At 44.2% G+C, this 24546-nt stretch overlaps 1 protein-coding gene across 2 annotated transcripts in view; it reads left to right on the top strand.

Annotated features, from left to right (window-relative positions):
* The window catches only part of Gsap (gamma-secretase activating protein), a 77853-nt gene that overhangs the window by 22196 nt on the left and 31111 nt on the right, over nt 1–24546 (top strand). For both annotated transcript variants that reach the window (XM_057758714.1, XM_057758715.1), the window contains 12 exons: nt 4888–4976; nt 6824–6890; nt 8141–8190; nt 10844–10948; nt 11419–11478; nt 13552–13595; nt 13736–13821; nt 17405–17482; nt 19052–19129; nt 20859–20951; nt 21059–21279; nt 24101–24170. In XM_057758714.1, the coding sequence (XP_057614697.1) occupies nt 4888–4976; nt 6824–6890; nt 8141–8190; nt 10844–10948; nt 11419–11478; nt 13552–13595; nt 13736–13821; nt 17405–17482; nt 19052–19129; nt 20859–20951; nt 21059–21279; nt 24101–24170 (1041 nt within the window). The remainder of the gene's footprint in view (nt 1–4887; nt 4977–6823; nt 6891–8140; nt 8191–10843; nt 10949–11418; nt 11479–13551; nt 13596–13735; nt 13822–17404; nt 17483–19051; nt 19130–20858; nt 20952–21058; nt 21280–24100; nt 24171–24546) is intronic.

Raw genomic sequence — 24546 nt, 5'->3', positions numbered from 1 at the left:
AGAACAAGTTTGAGAATGACTCAACCTTTTATTTTTTATTTTTTGTCAGAACAAGTGTGCGTGTGTGTGTATGTGTGTGTGTGAGTATGTATGTGGTGTGTGTGTATGTGTGTGGTGTGTATGTGTGTGGTGTGTGTGTATGGGGTGTGGTGTGTGTGAGTGTGGTTGGTGTATGTGTGTGTGCTCGCAGGAATATGAGGAAGTGTTTGGTTTTGTGCATCTCAGTTTGAGAATTCTAGAGCATCCTAGAGATGTAAGGTAGGGATCTTAATGAGTCAGAAGTTGAGGGGAGCTGCCTTTGAGAATCACCAGTTCAGAAATGGGCTGGGCTTAGTGGTGCATCCCTTGTTGTCCCAGACCTTGGGGTAGATGCAGGAAGACTCAGAGTTCAGAGTCATCCTTAGCTACAGAATGATTTCAGGGCTAGCCTGGGGGATACGGGAAACCCTGTCTCAAAATACCCTTTGCCCTAAAAAAGAGATTTCAGAAATGATGTAACCAGAAAATACTATAGAATATGTCAGGTTTTGTCCTTTGAACAGATATTTTGAAAAGATTTCTTTTGTCTACTCGGAATGGTTACATTGTATGTCATTTTATTTAAGGAAAGTAGTCTTTTGAAAAGTTTTCTTTAACATCCTATTGTTTAAAATGGGTTTTTTTTCCCCATTGCAAAAGAAACAAACTGTAACATATTTCAAGTAAAAGTTTCTCTGTTCCCATACTTTACAATCAACTTTTACCAGTTTCTTCCCTCCTTGGCCATAGTATAACTAATGTTTAGAAAATGACAATGACCTTCCATAAGAAGAGGCCCAGGCTGAACTCTATGTCTTCCTTTGTTACTAGAGACAATAGATTCCCCTTGGGCAGCAACTGGGGTGGACCCCACTGTCACCAAGACTTCCCAGAGCCTCCACACCATTAGGGACAGATAAATGTTTCACACAGCTGTGATTTGGCTCAAGAGCGCCACTGTGAAGTATGTGGCGTGTCACTGAGAAACATTCCTGTTAGTGGTGGTTGACTCTCACTCCTGTCCTAATTAAATTCCTGGCCCATGCTGAACCAGGCGGGGGCGGTTAGTGGAGAAAGATAAAGAAAACTTAAATGATAGTTATTTATTTATTTACTATAAATATATAAATTTATACTGTGAAAGCCAGTTTAAGGTGATTCTCTATTTTTCCTTAGAGTCTTCCCAGACTGTGGGTTTTTTATGCAGTTAGAACATGTGAATTTTTATATGAGATAATTGGCTGTCCTTTTGTGTTATCTGATACAGTAATTCAGTCGTATTTAAAATAGACATTAGTAGAAAAATTTGCTCTTCCCTCTTGTTCTCGCTTTTTGCAGGCTATTTTTATTCTACTTTCTTCTTGACTGTCTTTGACACCGGTGTCCCTCTTACTCCTGAAGCCACGCTTTAGGCACCGAGCAGATAGATTTCCAGGGTCCCTCACTATCAATGTGACACGGCCTGTAGTCAGCCGAGAAAAGAGTTTCAGTTGAAGATTGTCCAGACCAGACGGGCCTGTGCATGTGTCTGTGGGGAATTCTTTTGACTGTTGGTTGATCTGGGAAGACCCATCACCCTGTGGGCAACACCGTTTCCTGGGAGAGTGGTTCTGGGTTGCATAAGGAAGCGAGTTAGCCACGAGCCTGTGATTCAGCAAGCAGCATTCTTCAAGCTTTAGTTCCTGCTTCCTGCCCCAACTTCCCTCAGTGATGGACTGTGACCTAGGTGTGTAAGCCAAACCAAAACAAACCCAAAACAATAACAACAACAACAACAACAACCCAAAACAAACAAGGAAAAAGAAAAAATCCCCAACCTTTCCTTCCTTAAGTCGCTTTTGGTCACAGAAACGTCTTTGCATCTCAGTCGACAGGAACACAGCTTCTTAAACTGATGTCCTGTCCTGTCCCTGGACTGCGGTGCTGTGTTGGGTCATAAACCATGAGTATCATCACACATTTTACCTGTGAAATTACACTCGTGATTCAACATGTCTTGCTTTCCAAGTGACTGGTGTGCTGATAAGGATAGGTGTGCGTGCGTGCGTGGAGTGTGAACGTGTGTGGGGGACAGAATTTAATATCAGGTGCCTTTGACTGCTCTCTGTCTCGCTCTGTCTGAGACAGGATCTCTCAGTGAACCCAGAGCTCGCGGATGTGGCCAGGCTGGCTGACCAGTGAGCTAGCTGGATCTGCTTGTCTCCACTCTGGAGTTAGGTGGATGCTGCCACGTTTGGCTGTTTTATGTGATGTCTGGAGTCTGAACTCACGTCGCCATGCTTGTGTAGCAAGCGCTTTCCCCACTGAACCCTCTCCCCAGTCCCTCAAGGCATTTTCTTAGTTCCTAATAACAATGTTTATTGATCTGCCATTGATAGAAATGAATACCCAACAGGACTCTAACAAGCTGTCTGAGAAAGCATTACTAGGTAATATGAGCAAACCTGCCAAGCTCTGGGCCAGGTGGTTCATGAAACTGCCTCAAAGGAGGGGAAAAAAATCCAAAACAAAAATAATTAAAGACACTAGATTAAATGATGTTAAAAGAAAGAAAATCTTTCTCACACACACCCAAACAAACAAAACCATTGTCACGAGACTCGGTGGATAGCCCAACGTCCTAGAAGTTGTGGGGCAGGAAACTCACTCAAAATTCCAGGGCAGAATCAGAAGCACGCCCTCCCAAGTAAACCAAAGTAAACACCCCTGGAATCCCAGCATTCCCGAGGTGCAGGCTGCAGGATTAAGGATCTGAGGCCATCCTCAGAGATGCTGAGTTGAAGATCATCAGCCCGGACTGCTTGAGATCTCTCAGCAAAGAGAAGCAAGGGGAAGCACAAGCATCTACCTCCAGATGAGGAAGTCAGAGGTGGCCCCTGGGGTCCACAGGATGCTCTCCCTGACTTGTCTGCCTCGCCATCTTGGGTTTATAACCTGAAGTCCAGCAGATAGTCTCAGCATGGCTTCCAGAGCTGTGGGGAGTCTGGCGGTGCGGGAGGTCGCAGGTCTGGCTTAGGCTGCAGGTCTTGCAGTAAAAGCAGTAGTGACCTCTGACCCACAAGGCTCTCCGGCCTCGCCTGTGGCAGTGGGGGTGGAGGGTGAGGAGTGTGGGGGTGTGCCAGCTGAGCCCTGAGTGTCAGCCCTTGGCACAGGTGCAGTGAGCTGCTCAGCTTGCTCTTCCTTGAGGCAGAGCCTACAGGCCAGGACCCTGCCAGCCTCCCTGCCTTTTAGCTCTAGGACAGCAGCTGGACTTGTGGTCCTCCTAGCCCAGGAATCTCCCATTATGACTGCCCCTCGGTTTGGGAGTTTCCCCCTCTGGTGATCGTTAGAGACATTTTTATAGAAATACCCAGGACTAATTTGTTAGGTCATATCCCGGAAACTGTCTCGTGTGCCAGGTCACTCTTAAGAACTAAAAAGTGATTGTTTTCAGCCTGCTGTGTGATCTCCAAATCATGCGTTAATATTCCCAGTACAGCAATCGAGCGAGAACCTTACTATATTAGTCATGAGAACTCGACCACTCTCTTAGGAATGGGGACCTTTGACCTATGTTTGGACGTTCCAGCCCCTGGCCACGAGCTTACTTCTAATTGCTTTTATGACATTTTGCTCAGATATGACCCCAGGACCTAAGGCAGCTGTTGACGGTACTGGTCCATTGTTCTGGGGGAAACCGGAGTGTGCTGCTGATAGGCACGGTCAGCCATGACACATACGCTTGAGAATCTCTCTCTACTTTCACACCCAGGCTGCCACATGCTGGAGAACTGGACAGACCATGGGTAGGGCTGTGTTGATATAGACTTAGAAGGCAGAAGGTCTATGAAACCGTGCTAAAAATGGTCTCCCTACAGGTGCGTTGACCTGGCTTCTGCTTCATTGCAGGATCTTTATCTGTCTCGATATTTATTTTTCCTTTTTGGTAATGAAAACTAAGACCTCCCAAATCCTTGTCATTTGCCCTATTGCTGAGTTACAAACCTGTGGCCCCAGTTCTGAGTTTGAGGAATGTCAACCTGATGTAATGGGGAACACGCGTTCAAATCCCAGCTGCGCTGATTTGCAAATGATGCTGTCTAGGGGAAAGGGCGGCTGTTGGGGTCAGCATGGTGTGCGTCAGTCAGGGCTGCAGGGGTTGCACCTGTGCAGGGGAAAGGGCAGCTGTTGGGGTCAGCATGGTGTGTCAGTCAGGGCTGCAGGAATTGCATCTGTGCAGGGGAAAGGGCGGCTGTTGGGGTCAGCATGGTGTGTCAGTCAGGGCTGCAGGAATTGCATCTGTGCAGGGGAAAGGGCGGCTGTTGGGGTCAGCATGATGTGTCAGTCCGGGCTGCAGGGGTTGCATCTGTGCAGGGGAAAGGGCGGCTATTGGGGTCAGCATGGAGTGTCAGTCCGGGCTGCAGGGATTGCACCTGTGCAGGGGAAAGGGCGGCTGTTGGGGTCACTGTGGCTGCTCCGTCAGTCACACTGCAGGGATTGCATCTTGCTTCAGAAACCATTTGGATTGTAAACAGGGTGCTTCTCTTCCCCCGGGCCTGCTGCTGTCCTAAGGCACAGAAAGGCTTCCCTTTTAATGTGGTCATTCTGTCACTGGCTCAAATGCAGCTTCTCTCGGGTGTATAAGGAGGTGGAAGGCAGGTTGAGTGTTCGTTTAGAGCCCCTGGACCACCACATTTTCCTGAAGAAAGGAGCTGGGGACGAATAATAGTTTAGTGTCATCTCAAGAGACATTAGATGCTGGTAGAGTTGTTCTGTTAATCCACGGCTGGTATAAGTTGAGACATCAGGCATTCTTTCTCGTGGTTGCTTACGAAAAGAGAATGTGTGCTATCCCAGTTGTTATGACTGCAATCCTTCTTGTCTATGCAGGGTCAAAGTGCTTAACGTTGCTGGTTGAAATCAATCCTGTCAACCACGAGAAGGTTCTGAAAGCGGTGGATAGCTGTATCTGGGTACAGGTAAGTAAGCCATCTATTACCGGTCTCGTTAATTGGAAGGTGTGGCCCCTGGGGAGAAAGGTACCTGTTCACAATGCACACAATAGCTCATTTAATCCTCTAAGCAGCTCCAGATGTGAAGGCTTAAGCGTCAATGTTTCCCTCGTAAACACGGGCTGCGCGGGCTCTGCTATACCAGATAGTAAGGCAACGTTCTCACACGATGAACCATCAAATATTAAAGTAACTCCGTGGTAAGCTTTGGAGTTGTTTATTTTACACATCCACCTGGTTGACAGAGCAGTTATGTGGTTAATGGCAGTAAATTTCTGACTTTCGCAACACTGTGGGTTGCTACCGAAGCACTCGTGGACAGTGTGGGTGAACAAGTCATTTTTCATTGGAAGATTCCACACTTGTGCCTCCTTGTGCTTGTGAAGGGTTATTTGCAATTCAAAATGAACATTTGTGGCCCTTGACCAGGCATTGGCTGAGCAGGTGAGTCACCTGCTTGCACATCCCTAGCTCAGACCATACCCTGCCTTTCTCCAGGCTTATACTCGTTAAAGGGATGGTTATTCCACCCATCTCTTTAGCACAGCTTCTGGAGATGGTCCTTTGTTTCTGAGGGGCACCCTTTGACCCGGTCATGGACCTGTCTGCCTGGATTAGCTCTGCTGGAGGAGACGGACACATTTTGCTTAGGCATGCCATTCTCTGAAGGGACAGCTCCTTGCTTTGAAGCTCTGCGCTCTGCTATCACGTGTGTGGTGCCACGCACCTCAGACCTCCCCAGCCCCATCATGCAGGGCATCTCATCTGTGCACACTCTAGAAGTCATTCATAACTAGCTCTATTGTTTCTGAAGCCAAAGTCTATATTGCTATCTATGATGTAGGGTTATTGCTGAGAAGAACGTCATATAGTTAATGGTTTACTTTCCGGTTCTAGGAGTTCAACATGATTACTTAAGGAAATTGGTCTGCTCTCCTTCTGACCTATTATGTAAAATAAAGGCAACAATAATAGAAAGACCAGTGTCTGTGAAGTTAAGTCATACATGGTTATGTCCTTTTATAATGTCTTATATTTTTGGGTCCCAGGGAACAACATTTACTGGTAACTCCTAGTAAATTGCTTTTCATGCCCTAAGATGAAGCTGTCTGTCACTTTTTAGATGATGAAAGATTGGGCATTGACCCCATGTCTTGCCACGTCTCCTTCATCATCACAGTTAACAGAGTCAACCGTGTGCTGGGGGCAGAGCCGCAGTGGAGAGCATGCTGTGGCAAACCTTCTCTTCCCAGTGACAGCTAGCCTAACTCTGGGCCTTGTAAACCTTCAGCCATTGCCACATCATGACTCCCTGGTCTTTCTTGGAAAGTCCCTGGTTACATGCTTCTTTGTCTCTCAGATGTGGGAGCCTGGAAATTGCAGCCGGGACTGTTTCCGTGGTTCCCAATTCTATACTAGGTTTACTTTCACAATAAATATACTGGCCGCCCTTTGGCTCTGCGTGAGATACAACATATTGTATACATGTCATTTGCATTGCTTCTGATTGGCTGCACGATCAAATATTCCAAACAGGAAGCATCATTCCTGGAGGTACCCTCCTCTTTGCCTTATGCTCAAAAGATTGGTAATAATGTACCTAGTACCAATCTCCCCCCAGAAAACTGAGATCCTCAGAGGGTTCCTTCCTCTACTTGCTTGACCTTTGACATATGTGCATGTGATTCCCCTAAAATATTCTGTGGTTCTCAGTTCCTTGCATAGGATGTAGCCGTAACCATGATCAAACACTACTGACGTATCAGTATAAGCTAAATAGTGGCTTATGATTTTTTATAATTCCCTTCCCACAGTTCCTCTACCCACATGTTGAAGGCCGTCTTCTGCAGCACCACCTCTTACTGATTTCAGAAGAGAAATGTAAGCGTGTCTTTGGGTAATGGATAGGCAGTGTGCACACAGTCAGTCTCCTAGTGAAACCTGAAGACTGGTTAAACTGCTAGATATCTTTGCCATTGCCCAGCGTCTGCTAACCTCTGATGTCCACCGGAGACCTAGAATTCCTTTTCCTTCTCCAGCCCTTTCTTTAATCCCCACTCAGTTTCCTTGTCTTGGGAAAGGAATACCTTGTGCACACATAGATGTGCAGTTTGTTGACGTGTAGAACAGTTACCCTGTTTCCTTTAAGATGCCTGTCTGTCCTAGCGGATGGCTGTGGTCCACGTGTAAGGGGCTTGGATGGAGAGAAGGAACGGAAGGCTTGGTCACTAGAAGAATTCCAGGGCAGGTCTAAAGTACACAGTGGCACGACCCAACTCAAGTAAAAATGATGCAAGAGGTCATGGCCTTTCGAGATGTTTCCAGTTTCGGGAAGGAGTACAGACAAAATCCATTAATACTTATGAACAAGCAGTCTTTCATGTTGTGAGGTGAAACTGGGTTCTCTTACATTTGGAAGAGCAGGTTGCATTATATTTGTATTTAGTTCCTGTGTTTTGGGTCAGTTTTTGGTACCGTGTTTTGTCTTGCAGTTAGAGCCAACAGAATATAGATTGTTACTGTTACTACAAATTGAATAAAAGTGTTACAGCTTTTGTTCAAGTGATGTAGCCCCTAAAAATGCCTCTTATGTGTGTGCATATATATGTAATATATATATATATATACTTATATTAATACATATATGTATTGGGAAATTAGAGGTAAATGCACTAATGAGGCTTTCGTTAGTCTTATCTAAGATGGATGATACAAGAGTAGCAAGCAACAAGGGCCAGGTGATTCCTGGATTAGAACACTAAAGTAAGAGTGAACGTGGGTCAGGAAGGTCACTGTCAGGGGGGGACAGTGGGTCAGGAAGCTCACTTTCAGGGGGACGGTGGGTCAGGAAGCTCACTGTCAGGGGGACGGTGGGTCAGGAAGCTCACTGTCAGGGGGACGGTGGGTCAGGAAGCTCACTGTCAGGGGGACGGTGGGTCAGGAAGCTCACTTTCAGGGGGACGGTGGGTCAGGAAGCTCACTGTCAGGGGGACGGTGGGTCAGGAAGCTCACTGTCAGGGGGACGGTGGGTCTGTAAGTGTCTTGGGATCCCTATGTATGACAGTGGTCCACAACTATTAAAAAAACAGTATTTTTTTCCCAAATATTATTTTTTGGTTTATATATTTCAGATATTGAGTGGTTTCACATTCAGATTGCCAGAGAAGATGGAAACAGAGTGGTAAGGATTGACATCCTTCTCCTTCAGAATTCTCTTCTTGACTTATGAGGACAGATGAACGCCATTGACATTTTTCTTTGGTGTCTTTTGAATAATAGTCTAACTCTCATGACCTGTGAAGCAGAACAAAGATGTGTGGAGGAGTTAGTGACCCCCCTTACCACACGCTCACTGGGCCCAGAGTCTCTCCACGGTCTTGCTTGCTGGTGCAAACCTGTCCAAGGTTAGATACACACATAGGGGAAACTTTTTTTTTAATCAAATAGAATCATAACATATACATTTAATCTCTGCCTTTGTGTTTGTTGTTTGACTTATTGTATCAGGAGGATATAGGCTAGTAAGTAGAAAAGTAACTAATTGTTGCAATTGTTGCAACTAAACATTGCAAATAGGACCGTGACTTCGGTGTCCCTCCACTCCCCTTTTGTCTGGCATGCGTCCTTCCACATCTTCTCCATGTTTATCAGCTTATGTCAATTCCACGTTTATCTCCACAAATCCTGCTCGGTTTATCTCCACAAATCCTGCTCGGTTTATCGTTAACTCGCGTGCGTAATTATCTAGAAGTTAGCTAGAATAGCTTCAATGTGTTTTCTGAGGAAGTGCGTGGCAGCTCTCGGCATGGTGTCTGTGATGTTTCAGCCATTCTGTGTTTGGACCTTAGCATGTTGAACCTTGCTTACACCTTCACATGTTGCTATGGTCACTTCTTTGGCCTTGATCCTCAGATTTGGATGACTGGGTTGATGGGATGTGCACTCAGTAACTTTCAGGAGGGTTTGCTAGTTGTGTCTCACAAAACTAGTTTTACAAGCAAAGTGTGAGAGTATTAGGTAAATTCACCTTTAACACTTCCCAGTTTCATGGGTGTGAACTGATATCTTACTGCCATATTAATCTGTATTTTTTACTGTTTTTTTCAATTTGGGCATCTTCTCTGTGTACTGGCTATTTAAATTTGCTATTAAGAAAATTTATTGATTATATCCTTGTCTGTTTTTCTACTTGGTGATCTATAACTTTAAATATAGTATAGATATTGAAATGGTTTTACTCATTGTTTAGTCTATATAAGAGAACCTTTAATTTTTACACTTATTTGTTGTGATTTGTGATATGTGTGTTTGTGTGCATTGTGTGCACATGAAAGTACATACATGTGCACATGAGTCTGTGTATGCATGTGCATGAATACGAGTGTATATGTGTGTGTGCATACGAGTGTGCGTTCATGCATGAGTGTGAGTATATATGTGTGTGGGCAAGTATGTATGTGGGTGTGAGTGTATGTGTGTATGTGTTTGAATGCGACCAGTGTGTGCGTGTATGAATGCATGTGTGCATGTGTGTGCTTGCATGTGTATGAATGCATGTGTGCATGTGTGTGCTTGCGTGTGTGTGTGTGTGTGTGTGTGTGTGAGACATGCCATGGGATGAGTATGGAGATCAGAGAACTTTTACCCTGTGGATTCCAGGGATCAAATTCAAGTTGTAAGGCTTGGTGGCAGGTACCTTTACCTGACAGCCCTCAAAATAATCTTCCTCTGAGAATGTGGATGTTTCTCTGAAGACGTTAAGGTTATATGAACAAAACAGAAATGGGAAGTGACATTTACTAACCATGTAGCTACCATTGAAAGTCTCAAACCAGAGGAGCTGCCAGGAAACCAAGCAGGGCCGTGTGGGTGTGGCTCTGGCTGGTGGTGACCCACAGAGGAAGGGCAGTGTTTGGATCCCGACGACAGCTATGGGAACTTGGAGGAGGACGTTCAGCACGCATATTAGATGGGAATGAGCAGGGGCTGAAGAAAGTGTCGGATCATTGGGAGTGCGGGGAGGGGCTCCTTCCGGCTGGCCAGACAGCATCCCACTGACCAAGATGGCCCAGCTTTAGTGTTTCTCCATCCTCTGGTGCCCGTCTTGGGCACCACTTCTGCTCACACAGAAGGCTTTAGCAATGGCTTCTCGTAAGGGTGCTCAGTTCCACCTGTTTGCCACAACATCCTTAGGTGAGGGAGGTGGTGCTGTGGCTCCCTATTGTCCTTTGAGTTTAAACAGACACTTTGCATTAATATATTCTTAACGTACTCTTAGTTCGTCTTCCTTCATCGATTGAGGCAGTCCTTGGGCAATATTAAATTTTAGAGCCACTCAAGGCACGAGTCCGCAGAGGTCCCTGGAGGTGTGCTCGCTCACTGGGACGGTTATAGCGCTAAGGTGTAACTATAGAAGCACACAAAGCCCCACAGGAACACACAGCCAGGGAACTTTGCTTTTGTATGGGGATTCTGAGGTTTTGGTCAAAACTCAAAATCCTAGTTAGCTCTGGAAGGCTAAGAGTCAAGTATTGCTGATGGATAGGCAATGCCACCTATCACTCCCATGGGGCACGTTCTGTTAGTACAGATGTTTGTGGAAGGCGTGGCCTCTGCCAACCTGCCTGTTACACTAAGAAGAACAGAGCACAGGGTACTGGGAAGAGGCGATGACGCCTTAAATATTCCATAGGAAAACCATGTATGTTGTGGGGGTGGGGGAGGTGCTAACACTAAAGTAGGGGTATTTACATGTATCATAGGGAAAGGGTGTGCATAAATAATGACTTAGGTTGTCATTTTTAAAAATACTTATAAAATCATTTTTACTCTAGGTCATTAGAAATTCTATCCACCTCCCAAGAGACAGAATAGCTGAAGATTTTGTTTGGGCTCAATGGGATATGTCAGAGCAGAGATTATACTACATTGAAATGGAGGTAAGAGTTAACCCATTGATACCTGTTTCTATAGAAACAGTGTAATTTTGATATCATTGCTTTAACAATGCGTGCCTTAAGAATGTTTGAGATTTATTTATTTTTTATTTCATGCATATGGGTATTTCACCTGCATGTACATCTATGCACCATGTATGTGCAGTGTTTGCAAAGGCTAGTAGAGAATGTTGAATCCCCTGGGGCTGAGTTACTGGTGGTTGTGAGCTACCATGTGTGTGCCAGGGATCTAACCCAGGTCCTCTAGAAGAGCAGCTAGTGCTCTTACTCCCTGAGGCATTTCTCTACCCTGTGCTATAGGCTTTTAATAACTACATTGTCATTAATTGGAACTGTCAATGGAGATTTATTAAAGACAATACACAGGTTTTGTTTTTATGGCTTCTTGACTGCTTTCTCTCTTCAGCTTTTTTAATTTTGGGAGATAAGGTGTCAAGCATTTTCTTTTCTAGAAATCAAAGAGTGTCTTGAAATGCATCCAGTTTTGGGATGACGAAAGCTTTAATTTAATGGTAAGTAGATAGAATGATCTGTCCCAGGAAATATTACTAGACTTGAAACCATAAACAAAATTATTGACATTTTGATATTGTGCCAGTCACTTGCATGATCCAATCACTTGGCTTCTGCTGTCTTGAGGCTGCTTCTGTCTGACAGATGCACAGTTGATGCAGGAGCAGAGGACAACATGCACAGGGTGGCGAGCTTTTAAAGCACCTGCACTAAGAGGGGATTAGAGGAAGGTGATAGATGTGAACCAGAGTAGAATGCACTAAGTGGTTGCAAGTTGTTTGACTCAAAAGGAATCATGAATAGAATGGGTTTGAGGATGAGAAAGGGGGTCAGTCAGAGTGTACAGTTTAGTAAGCGTCTAGCGTCTGTTTGTCTATGGTAAGACTCTACACCGCTTTATCTGGGATGGAGAGTATTTCCTTTCTGAGGACCAATATTGCTATCAAGCACATATTGGTTTCACACTAAAAAAGACTTTCTTATCTTTCCTGTCCCGTTTTTAGTTCACCCACTCCAAAAGACGCCCCAGGCTTCCTTCTGTCCATGACTGTCTGTCCTGTGAACGGTTGTGGCTCTTAATTGTCCTACTGCACAATCTGTCCATGATATTCATTTAAGGTACAGTTGGCCGTGTAGGCAGGAAGCATGCACTAAATGTGTCTCCAGGACATCCTCAGTAGATTCCCTGCCCTGTAGGTTTTGGGCTCACCCTTGGAGAAGATGCCCAAGTGGTACCTTTATCATCAGGCCAGCCGAGCACCGGCAGCTGGCTTTGCGTTTCACAGCTGCTATCATGTAATGCCATTTTTTACTCATTTTTTTGAGGTTATAATATAGTTACAAAATTTCTCCCTTCCCTTTCCTCCCTCCAAACCCTACCAATACCCCTCCCCATTCTCCTCCAAATTCATGGCTTCTTCTTTCTTTAATTCTTATTTATGCACATATGAATATGCATATACGTGTCTGTGTAATGTTACTTATTGTATGCACATATAGCTATGTGTACACATGTTTGTGTAATGTTACTTATACGCATATATGGCTATGTGCACATATTTGCATATACATGTATGACTATGGATACACATTTGTATATGCATGTATGACTATGTGTACGCATTTGTATATGCATGTATGACTATGTGTACACATTTGTATATGCATGTATGACTATGTGTACACATTTGTATATGTATGTGTGACTATGTGTACACATTTGTATACGCATGTATGACTACGTGTACACATTTGTATATGTATGTATGGCTATGTGCACACATTTGTATATGCATGTATGTCTATGTGTACACATTTGTATATGCATGTATGGCTATGTGTACACATTTGTATATACATGTATGACTATGTGTACACATTTGTATATGTATGTGTGACTATGTGTACACATTTGTATATGCATGTATGACTATGTGTACACATTTGTATATACATGTATGACTATGTGTACACATTTGTATATACATGTATGAATATGTGTACACATTTGTATATGCATGTATGGATATGTGTACACATTTGTATATACTTGTATGACTATGTGTACACATTTGTATATACTTGTATGACTATGTGTACACATTTGTATATGCATGTATGACTATGTGTACACATTTGTATATGCATGTATGACTATGTATACACATTTGTATATGCATGTATGTCTATGTGTACACATTTGTATATGTATGTATGACTATGTGTACACATTTGTATGTGTATGTATGGATATGTGTACACATTTGTATATACATGTATGACTATGTGTACACACTTGTATATGCATGTATGGCTATGTGTACACATTTGTATATATATGTATAGCTATGTGTACACATTTGTATACGTATGTATGGCTATGTGTACACATTTGTATACATTTGTATGACAATGTGTACACATTTGTTTATACATGTATGGCTATGTGAATTCTATTTGCATGATTTCAGGACTGGCCATTTGCCACTGGACAGTCCATGGATACACTCTTCTCTGGGGAAGTCCTGTAATGTCATTTTTAATGCCGATATCCTCCTCATTTTTTTTGACAGTTTGAAATGCCCTTGGACATGTCATTGAGTGGCTTAAGATTTAAGTAAGTTATCCACATGTATTTTCATCACGGTGCTGAAATATATCAAAAGCATTTTTGAGCATGCTGTAGTGGTCATAGCGTGTATGAGGAGAACACCTCTTTACATGCATTCAATAATTTCTGTTCCTTTGTAACCTTAGGTTTGTCAACTTGGGATATGACTATCATCAAGACCAAGAGAAGTCACACAACCAGCCTTCTCTTTGCATTTTTACCAGCCACACAGGTAGAGTTAGAATTATCCTTACCGTTTTTAATTAACTTGAATTCTATACAAAGTGCAGTTATTTATTGTTCTACTATGTGAAGCCCAAAAATGAAATATATCAACCACATTATTAAACAATGAAGTGGATATTATATGTTCATTCATAATTACCTTCTCCACTATGATTTTACCCCTCTGTCCTTCCACTATGATTCCATACATATTTGTATTAAGGAGAAAAGCCACCACTAACAGGGTGATTGATCCAGTAGATTTTACTGATGTGATTTTAGTAGAGAAGGTAGATTCATATTTATCCAATGCAAGCTTTCCCACAGGAGGTGCTCTCTGTGTCAGCCTTACTGATATGTCGGGGTCTAATCATTTATTTATTTTTACATTGTTTTGCATGTTTTGTATGTCCATGGGCACATTGTTTTGCATATTTTGTATGTGTGTGGGACCTAAGCCCGTGTACCTGGACATGAATGTGTGTGGGATCTAAGCCTGTGTACCTGGACATGAATGTGTGTGGGACCTAAGCCCGTGTACCTGGACATGAATGTGTGTGGCATCTAAGCCCGTGTACCTGGACATGAATGTATGTGGGATCTAAGCCCGTGTACCTGGACATGAATGTGTGTGGGATCTAAGCCCATGTACCTGGACATGAATGTGTGTGGCATCTAAGCCCGTGTACCTGGACATGAATGCATGTGGCATCTAAGCCTGTGTACCTGGACATGAATGTGTGTGGGACCTAAGCCCGTGTACCTGGACATGAATGTATGTGGGATCTAAGCCCGTGTACCTGGACATGAATGCATGTGGCATCTAAGCCTGTGTACCTGGACATGAATGTGTGTGGGACCTAAGCCCGTGTACCTGGACATGAATGCATGTGGCATCTAAGCCTGTGTACCTGGACATGAATGTGTGTGGGACCTAAGCCCGTGTACCTGGACATGAATGCATGTGGCATCTAAGCCCGTGTACCTGGACATGAATGTGTGTGGCATCTAAGCCCGTGTACCTGGACATGAATGTGTGTGGGACCTAAGCCCGTGTACCTGGACATGAATGTGTGTGGGATCTCCCTTTCTTGGTGATGCTCAGGGGATGGAAAATGGGCCTTGTTCTTCAGAGTCTGCTTTGCAGTAGAAAAAGAGTGTTTTAAGAGCGATAAAACAAGCTGCAGAAGCGATTTTTGTTGTTGTTGTTGCGTTCTAAGTTGCCTGTTCCCGTATTTTTTTTTTCAATTAGGTTTTAAAAAGATGTCTTGCCTCTGTGGTTAAAATAAACAAGAGTGTGGGGTGGCTAGGCAAGTTGGTGAGAGAATCCAGCCTATAGGCCAGAGTAAATATCAGATGGTTCGTTTAATACACTGCAGAAAGGGAGGTGAGCATGGACGTAGCCGAGGAACTGTGTGCGTGTGAGCTGCAGGCTCTCCGTTTTGGAGCGAGCCACTTCGCATGCAATTTCTTGCTATGGAATTAGCCGCTTGCAAATGGAAGGAGTTCTGTGATCTGGGCTTGCGGGTAATTTTGTACGGCCGGGCCATTCTGCTGCTTGCTGTTTAGGTAGAATGGAGCCGTGGTTTTTCTGTTTTCTGACCGAACTTCCCTTTCTAGGCTCCCCATCAGGGCCTTCCTTCCACTGAGGTCTATTCCAGCAAATATTAGAGACAGGTGCAAAATTGCCTAATCCGAGTGTAGCTTCTCCGGGATAGTGTGTGTCTGGCTGGGCCTTGAAACCTGGAAACATGGGTTGAAAAAGGGACATGGGATGGATTCAGGGCCCTGCGCATGCCCTGTCTACTTATCCTTTCCGTGACGATGATGACTTGATGATCTTGACGGCCGTCCACCACTCCTAGGGCCTTGAAGCTTCTCCTCAGCACTGGTTTTACACTCTTGAAAGTTTCTTTGACCTGCATTTCCCTGCCCCAGGAAGTGAGCTGAGTACCTTCTAAGGCACGGAAGGCTAAAATCTGAGTGGTGGGTGTTCTCCTGAGATTTAATAGAGGGCAGAGTTCTCTCGCTAGTGTAAGGCCACTTGTGAGCCAACTTAGGAGTCCGTGCAAACACTTCTAGTGTGTCTGTCACAGAAGGAGGCAAAACAAACATCACTGGAAAGAAAAAATCACTTCCGCTTCTGCTGGTCAGCTCTGACTAGGCGGTATGGTTAGACCGTCATGGAGGAGTAAGTTAGCTGCCCGCCTTCTGAGCACCACTTCCTGGGAGGTAGCGAGTGGCAGGTGCCAAACCTCCTGCTCGCTCTTACGATGGCAAGTTCTCAGAATTAGGCCAGCGTAGGAGCATTCCATAGAGCCCCTTCATAACTGATCCAGTGAGATGATTTCCTTGGAAAACTTGTCTGGAATAGTTTTCATTGTCTAAATGGTTCCCAGAGGTGAGCCAATGTGGAGATGTTATCTTCATCGTTGATGAGTATTTACTAAAAGTCTCTGGATATTACATTAAGAGTGTGTTTTGGTTTTTTGAACTGTGACTTCCTCCATCTTATAAATAGCAGCCAAACTGTTCTGGAATAATCATAATAACAGCTAACTTTCAGAGTCAGAGGTAAGTATTTTTGTCCGAGATTTGTATAGATTATTTGATTCTCACATATGAGCCTTAAGAAATAATTTCTATATATTTTTAAATGTACAGATGAAGAAACTGAGGCTTAGAGAATTAACTTGCCAAATTAGTGTGCTCTATAAACCAAGAGCTTGGGAGACAGAGGGACAAGGACCCAGGCAAAGCTGGCCCCATGTCAGAATGAATTCTGGACCCACCGGGCTGTACTGAAAAATTCTGTTAAAGCAAAGCAAAACTGGATTTGGGATGCTTGGCCAGGAGAGTTTATTTTAGAATCTGAAAGAGTCTAAAAATGAAACACTTGCGGTTTGGGCATTTTTAATGAGGGATTCTCAACCGGATCAGTTTGAGCATCATGTCTTCATTTGTAGGTAACTGACATTAGCAACAGCTACTAGAAATAATATAGAGTTTTACAGACTGAGAGAGATGGGGAGGCTAGTGACATTGGAAATGCCACGCTGGGTGTTCATCCTTGACGTGGGCCAAAGCCGCCAGGCACCCAGCATCGATGAATATGGCCTCACATATTGTATTTACTCTCATTCCTCATGGGAAAGGCCCATAGTTTGCATGTCAATCTTGCTTACAAATACCGGATGTCTTCTATTAAAAAAACACAGTTTGGATAGCTGGAGTCCGGAGCTCTGAGAGGTGGTGGGAGGGGCCGGCCAAGTAGAATGACAGTGTGTGCACATTCATCAGAGTTTCAAGAAGGTGAGGCCCCTTCCAGACTCCTGCAGCTCCCTGTGTAGAGGAATGGGTGTCTGTTCACTTCCCACCTTCCCCAGCCTGCCCAGTGCGCAGCCTACAGCTGGATGACAAATGCTGATTTCAGATGTCATAGCAACTTTTACTACGACCTTGTGAGTTTGGGATGACGGATGAAGTAAGATGGGAAGGAACAGCTGAAGAAACAGAAGCAGGTGAATAACGGCTCATGAAATTTATTGTGCAGATGGTTTAAATGTTATTAAATACTTTCTTTTTCCTAGGAGGTTTGTGTGTGTGTTATAGCCCAAAGTTCGACTCTGGGGAAGAAGTCACATATTCGGTGTTTTATCTTCATAAAGGTACTTTCTAGTTTGGTCTCTTCGACTTTTACCTTTTACTTTTTCCAAATAGTAACAAACTAGATAAATGGCGAACATCTTAACACTTAGCAAACAGTTTTATCAGTTTACTTTATGATTAACTGTGTGGTTATACTTTATGAAAAATTTTATTCACGGTAACTAGTAAGATGGGTGACTTTTGCACTACATGTTTTTATCCCAGCGTGTGGCTTGTTCTAAACTATAGACCATTTCTATGGATGCATTTGCCAAAGTGTTTTGGTTTGACATTTTAGTTATTAATCTTTACCTTTAGTTCACATAGTTACATAGGAATTTGGTTAAAATCTTCTTTGATCTCAGTTGTAAACAGGCTGACATTCCAGAATACGCTATGCCACCAAACTCAGATATTAATTTATTTCACATGTCTGTGGCCTGTGATGCCAACATGCACCATTCTGGGGAGCAGGATGAGGTGTCCGCCTCCGAGCTCACAGCGCGCTCAATTTGAACCATGCCTAGAAGGATTTTGGCTCCTTTGTTTAATTCCTTAAAAATCTACAGTTGTGCCAGACAGTGGCGCGCACCTTTAACTTAGCGCTCAGGAGGCAGAAGCAGAGGATCTCTGAGTTTGAGGTCAGCTTAGCCTATACAGCGAGCCAGGCAGGGTTACAGAGAGACCCTGTTTCCCCCTTCCCCAATTATTTTTACACATTTGTAGACTATGTGTTGTGAGTGTGGCTGAAATTTTTATTTATTTATTTATTTACTTACTTATTTATTTATTTTTGGTTTTTCGAGACAGGGTTTCTCTGTGATTTTGGAGCCTGTCCTGGAACTAGCTCTTGTAGACCAGGCTGGCCTCGAACTCACAGAGATCCGCCTGCCTCTGCTTCCCAAGTGCTGGGATTTAAGGCGTGTGCCACCACTGCCCAGCTTGAAAATTTTTTTAAAGATGAAATTTCCATTCCAGACCTCAAGTCTTTTATGCCAAGCCACAAAGAAGTTTAGAATCCCGCAGCAGTGCCTGATGTTACAGGGTGTTAGAAATCAAGGCAGAGACGTTTATGGCTAGGTAACTTCAGTTCTCAGTGTAGACATATTCTTAAGCAGAGGAAGCTTGTGCAAGACATTTTCGTGTGTGTTTCTAATAACTGATATAATGATTTCAGCCAGCACAAACACTGAGTCAGAAGCGTAGAGTGAAGACCAAGAGTTTCATAGGTGGCTTAATCCCCTTATAGCTAGACGTGGGTCTGTGACCTGCAGAACCCTTAGGAGGTTGGTAAAAACTGTAGCGTGTAGGAACGAGTCGAAACGACCTCCATCTTAGATCACTGAGTAGACCCCATGGACCCTCCCCTCCCTACACAAGCCTGGGTTTCTGCCTGGGCTGGGACATCTGCTCTACTGCGAATGCCCTCACATGGTCCACATTAGTGGCATTTGGAGAGTGGGGTACCATGACTTCTAGAAGCCAGCAGGGGCTTGCCCTGTCTGCTTACTAAAGGTTGAGACTGTTACACAGTGTGAGGTCAATACGAGCCTTGTTTAACTCTCTGGCTTCTCGCCCTTCATCTGCAGGATACAAAAAGACCTTCACTGTCGCTCCTGGGAGTGCTGGCTCACACGCGACAGAGGGCATTACTTTTCTCAACCTTGGTGGGTATCCTCCTGGTTTGCTTTTCTCTTGCTGTGATAAACATGACTGAAAGAAACTTGGGGGGAAAGGCTATTTTAGCTTAAACACCAAGGACGGAAGCAGCATAAGCCTCCTGTTCCCAGGCTGGAGTTCAGAAATCGGAAAGGTGCGCTGAGAAACGAAAGTCAGGTAATGGGCAGGACTGGCTCCTTCCGCAGAGTCTGAGGAGGCGATCTCTTCCTCCTCCTCTGGCATCTAGTTTCTCTCCCTTTGTTTCGGCAAACTCCTCTCTCCCTCCTCTGAACAACATTTTGACCACACCGAGTTGCTGGGGTAATCCAGGATTATTTCCTCATCTTAGGGTCCCAATCACATGTGCACCAGCTGCCGTTCATCAGAAAGTTGATCTCGGGCAGGTAGGATAGCCTGATGCCCAAGGACTCTTGATCTTGACCCAAGTTCAATCCCAGGATGGAAGGCTCCTGCAAGTTGTTCTCAATATGAAAACCCCCAAACAAATAGTAACTGTGGTAAAAGTGTTATAATGGACACAGTTACTGGCTCTACAGATCAGTGCACAAGCAAGAGCCATCATTAGCCCCGTCAGGTAGCTACAGACATTTTGGGTTGAAGCACTATTTATGGCTGATTGTCCTGTACAATGAGGGATGGAAAACTAGAACCCACTGAAGAAATGTTAGTAGGAATCTCACACCTTATCCCAATGATTGTGTGATCCTACTACACATTACTGTATTTTCAAATGTCCTCTTGCCTGGGACATAGCACCACCATGACACACCCGCTAAACAGTTGTGTGTAGAACTAACACAGATGGCTGGATCCCCTTCCTAGCAGGTCCGTCTAGACAGTTTCTCTCATTTGCTACAGTAGGATTGCCACAGTGTTAAGTGTTTTGCAATTCTTTACTGTTACTTTGTTCCTGTCTTCTGAAAGTATACTTTAATTGGTTGGAGTTTTATATCTCTCCACCCTTCCCTTCCTATGGGTACTTCCACAGAAGAGATTAGTGCGTACACCATAGAAGAGGGAGACCAGCTAGCTGACAGAAAACAGAAGTTTCTTTTATGAAATTTACTACTCTGTGTTTCTGAGACCCTAGGAGCCTGTTTTTTATATTGTGTGTCAGTTTAGGTACACATGTTCTGATTGTGCAAAGATCTGTGGTATAGGGACTGGGAAGGGGCCAACCCTAGGAGCTAGGTACACAGGAAAGCCAATGGCTGCTGGACAGAGTGCCAAAGGTCCCAGAGAGGTGCTCTCGATAAATACCAATCTTTAAATTTCTTAAACAAAATGATGACAGTGAGACAGTACATTTCACAGCTTCTTCAAGCCGTCAGACGATAAAGACAATCCCATCACAAGCTGTTCCCAGCACACCACGTTAAAGAGTCATTCCTGTTGCTTGATATTTTTACTCTGATTTCTTCCCAGTTCACTTAGATTCACAGAAAACTACGGTTGACTCCGAAACAAAACCATAGGCATGAACAATACAACCAAGAGTTAGCGTACAAAGAGACACACAAAGTCAGTCAAATCTGCCTACTCAGGCGACGATACTTGTGTCAATCCGACCATTTGCTATTGGTAATAAACAAATAAATAATAATAAATAAATAATAAGTCCCGTTTTGCTGTGTGCAGAGTAAAGCGGGGTCCCGGGTTTATCTGCACCTAGATAGACTTTCACAGGTGGATGACTCGGGTCTCTCTTTCCTGTAGGCTGCCTCGTAGCTGTTTACTTCCGTGGTTATTTCTTCCACCTACTTAATGTTCAGCACCCAGACATCATCTGCCACAGTCTGTTTCTGACAGGTATGCTGTCTCCCGCGGCCTCCTCAGGGTTGTTCTGGCTTCAGCAGAAGTCTGGGTTAGAGAGGGTCTCTTATTCCATGACCTACTTTGGTTGTTTATGTTGCTAGGAAACAGCGAAATGGCTGCCGTGCTACCTCCTGGTCCCTTGCGGTTTCTGCCGGGGTCCCTGGTTCTGGACTGCTCCTCCGGGAAGGTCTACAGAGCAGCCCTGGACCAGTCCTTCTTGATGTGGTTCCTATGGAACTCCGCCCACCTAGACTGCGAGAAGATGGCCGCTTTGCACTGCGCGCTCTCCTGTGCGCAAGACCCAGGTTTCCAGGACGACCAGGTGAGACGCTAGCACGGGCTCACACACTGGCGGCAGACAACACTAAATGTACTTACTTGCTGCTTCAAGAGCACGCCTTTAATCCCAGCACTCGGGAGGCAGAGGCAGGCGGATCTCTGTGAGTTCGAGACCAGCCTGGTCTACAAGAGCTAGTTCCAGGACAGGCTCCAAAGCCACAGAGGAAACCCTGTCTCGAAAAACCAAAAAAAAAAAAAAAAAAAAGATGGTCAGCAGTTATGTTTGCTCAGTAGCAGTGTCTTTCCTTGGGCGTGTTCCTCCTTGGTGCTGCGTTTCTGGTGGTTTCTCTGCCAGACCAAGGGCTGGGAAGGAGCATCTATCGGACCGGGAAGGTGCAACTACTGGACCGGGAGGTGCATCTATCGGGCAGGGAAGCTGCACCTATCAGGTTGCTGAGTGCAATTGTTCCCTTCATCCGTCATTTCACGGTCTATGACTTACATCAACTCGGACTTAATCAATGGGAAATCCCCTAAAGAAGTAATTCGCATGTTTTCCGTGGTGTGCTCTTCAAGGTAACGTGATGAGAGCCTGTGCCGTCCTGCTCCACCTGCTCTGAAATTGTGAATTGTCGCTGCGTCCAGTGTATTCTTGTTGCATTTGCTACCTGCCCATTCATGGTGTAGCGGTTGTCTTGGTTACTGGCTCACTCTCCTAGAATTATGGTGCCTGTGTTCCCTTACTCATATTTTACCTAATAATCGCCATGGCGTTTAGATATGCCAAAGGATCGTCATGAAGTGTTTCAACGAGAACTTGAAAGTTCTTGACTTAATGAGTAAATAATGTCTGTCGGTGTTGCTAAGGCTTGGTGCCATCTCTGGTTTCAGAATTCACAGGTGTGAATTTATCTTGAAGATAAAGGACGAAACTTACTCTCTTTTCTTTCTTCCTTTACCTGCTTTTCTGAGGCGAGGTTTTGCTCTGTGGGTCTGGTACCCACTCTGTGGCCCAAGCTGGCTCCACATTTGCGGAAGTTCTTATCGGTCTTCCAAGTGCTGGGATGTCAGGTGTGAGCCCCTAACCCAGCCCTCAGCTGGCTTTTCTCTACTGTAAACCTGGCTCCTGCCAAAGACACACAGCAGTGAGTTTCTCAGGCTACCTGCTTTTCCATTTGTGTCTGTGTTTGGTATAATACATTACCAAGAGGGCCAAGCAAGCCTGATGTAGTGCCTCACACCTGCAATCCCACGTGCTGAGACAGGAGCATTGCTGTGAGTTCAAGGCCAGCCTGGGCTACATAATAAGTTTGATGTCATCTTAAACTGTAGAATAAATTCCTGTCACGGCCTTCTCAGAACAAGGAAAAGAACACCAAAGGTCTAATCTCTGTGGCAAATATTAATTTTTAACAAAGCAGCTTAGTCTGTCTTGTACACCATTGCATTTGAAGTGCCCTCATCTATTTGATTATCCTACTTTTTGAAGCTATCCTGTAAGGTCAGAAAAACCCTGCTGTCAATCAGAGATGGATGCGGTCAGAGGCTGAGTACACTTAAAACAAACAAACACCATAAAAAATACACATGCATCTGCTTCCCTTTGGTGCAGGCCAAGCCCTGTTCTTTGTGAATCAGCTAACTAAATATCAGTCATTTTCTCCCACAGAAACCAGTCCTAACATGCTATGTCTGATTTTCTGGTCCTTCCTAAAAGGCTTGTGTATGTATGTGGATGCATCTTCACGTGTTTTGTGTGTATACGCACACGTGTGTACATGCACACCTATGTGCATGTGTGTAGAAGGCCCGAAGCCACACTGTGTGCCTTCAGCCATTCTCCGCATCTATTCCCGAGAAAAGGTCTCTCGAAACCTGGAGCTTCTCTTTTCTGCAGGCTGGATTCTTGTGGACCTGCCCCAGCCCTGGGGTAGACATGCGCTGCACCCCCATTTTTATGTGGGTTCTAGAAGCCAGATCCTCATGCCTGTGTGGCAGCCACTTTAGTCACCGAGCCATCTCCTCAAAAAAAAAAAAAATTCTAAAAATTTATTTCGAAGACGATCAATGAAATGACTTAGAGGCCTTTCCCAAAGGTAGCCGTGCGTCTACTCAATTTTAACCGTAGCTTCCTCTGCATCTACTCATTTAGTGTTTTAGAATCTAACAACTTGTCTTCTTATGTTTGAGAAACATGCTTTCTAGCCTTCCCATGATATACAACTTTTATTGATGTAACAATACTCTTTTTGTATCTGCATTTCACTCATCTATAGAAATTTTTATTAAATTATCCATGTAAAAATAAGAACAACGGGCACAGTAGATTTAGAATAAAGCGTCCTGTTGCGAAGGAGCCGCAGCTGGGCGTGCCGTACCTGTCGAGCAGGAGAGAAGAGTTGCTGATGTGGGGTTAGAGGTGTCAGCTGAAAGGGAAGAACAGGCGCTCCTCGGGGGTAAGTGAGACAATGCTCAAGTGGTAGCTGCAGGAAACTTACACCCCATGGTTTTGCTGTGCATTGCCACCTGTGCCCGGGAGCTTTCTTGATGGGCACTTTTTATAACACCATCAATTCTTAAAACAAAACACATATGGATTGAACAAAGTTTATCTGGAGCCTACCCAGAGGCCTCTGTTAAAAGGATATGTTAAAAGCAGTATTTACAATACTGACATGCTCAGCCAGGGCTATCTTGGCTTTTAAGCTGGAAGCTGGTATATTTTTCAAGTCATTTCAAAATAGATGTGAAATTTAAAAGTTCATTCATATATGTATTTTTTTATTATGCGTTTTTATATTGCCTTGGTGGGACTGAGTGCAGATTTAAAAGCCAACAGGGCTCTGCGGTCTTTCTTTTTAAAGATTATTCAGTGGATTTGTGAGCACGGCTCTGCCTGCCATTCATTTGACCTCATCCAGGAATTTCTAATCGGTAAGTGTTGCTGATGTTGCGCTGTGAGCTGTGTTTGCCCCTTTTGTTTGAGGGAGATCAGTAAACTGATACCGAATGCCTCTGTCTAGGCTTCCTGGGAGCCTCAGTTTTGTTTTTAAACTTGATTGCCATCAGTGGCTAATTAAATTTCATCCTCTTGTGGTTTTTGCAAGAAACTGTGGTTCTCAGAGACTGATAAGAGAGATATAAGATCAGATTTTGATTCTTTAACCTTATTAACAAAATTTTCAGTCAAATGCATCTTTCTGAGCCTAGTTTTATGTTCGTCGGCTATATGTAAGTGGTATGGCGTTATCCGGGTTGAAGCAGTATCAAAAGGATTTCTGAAAATATCCCCATTGTAAAAAAGAGAAGC

Source organism: Chionomys nivalis, chromosome 26 (genome assembly GCF_950005125.1).
Source record: "Chionomys nivalis chromosome 26, mChiNiv1.1, whole genome shotgun sequence".
Classification (NCBI taxonomy): Eukaryota; Metazoa; Chordata; class Mammalia; order Rodentia; family Cricetidae; genus Chionomys; species Chionomys nivalis.
The sequence above is the reverse complement of the archived record's forward strand: the minus strand, read 5'-3'. Positions and strand labels throughout refer to the sequence as shown.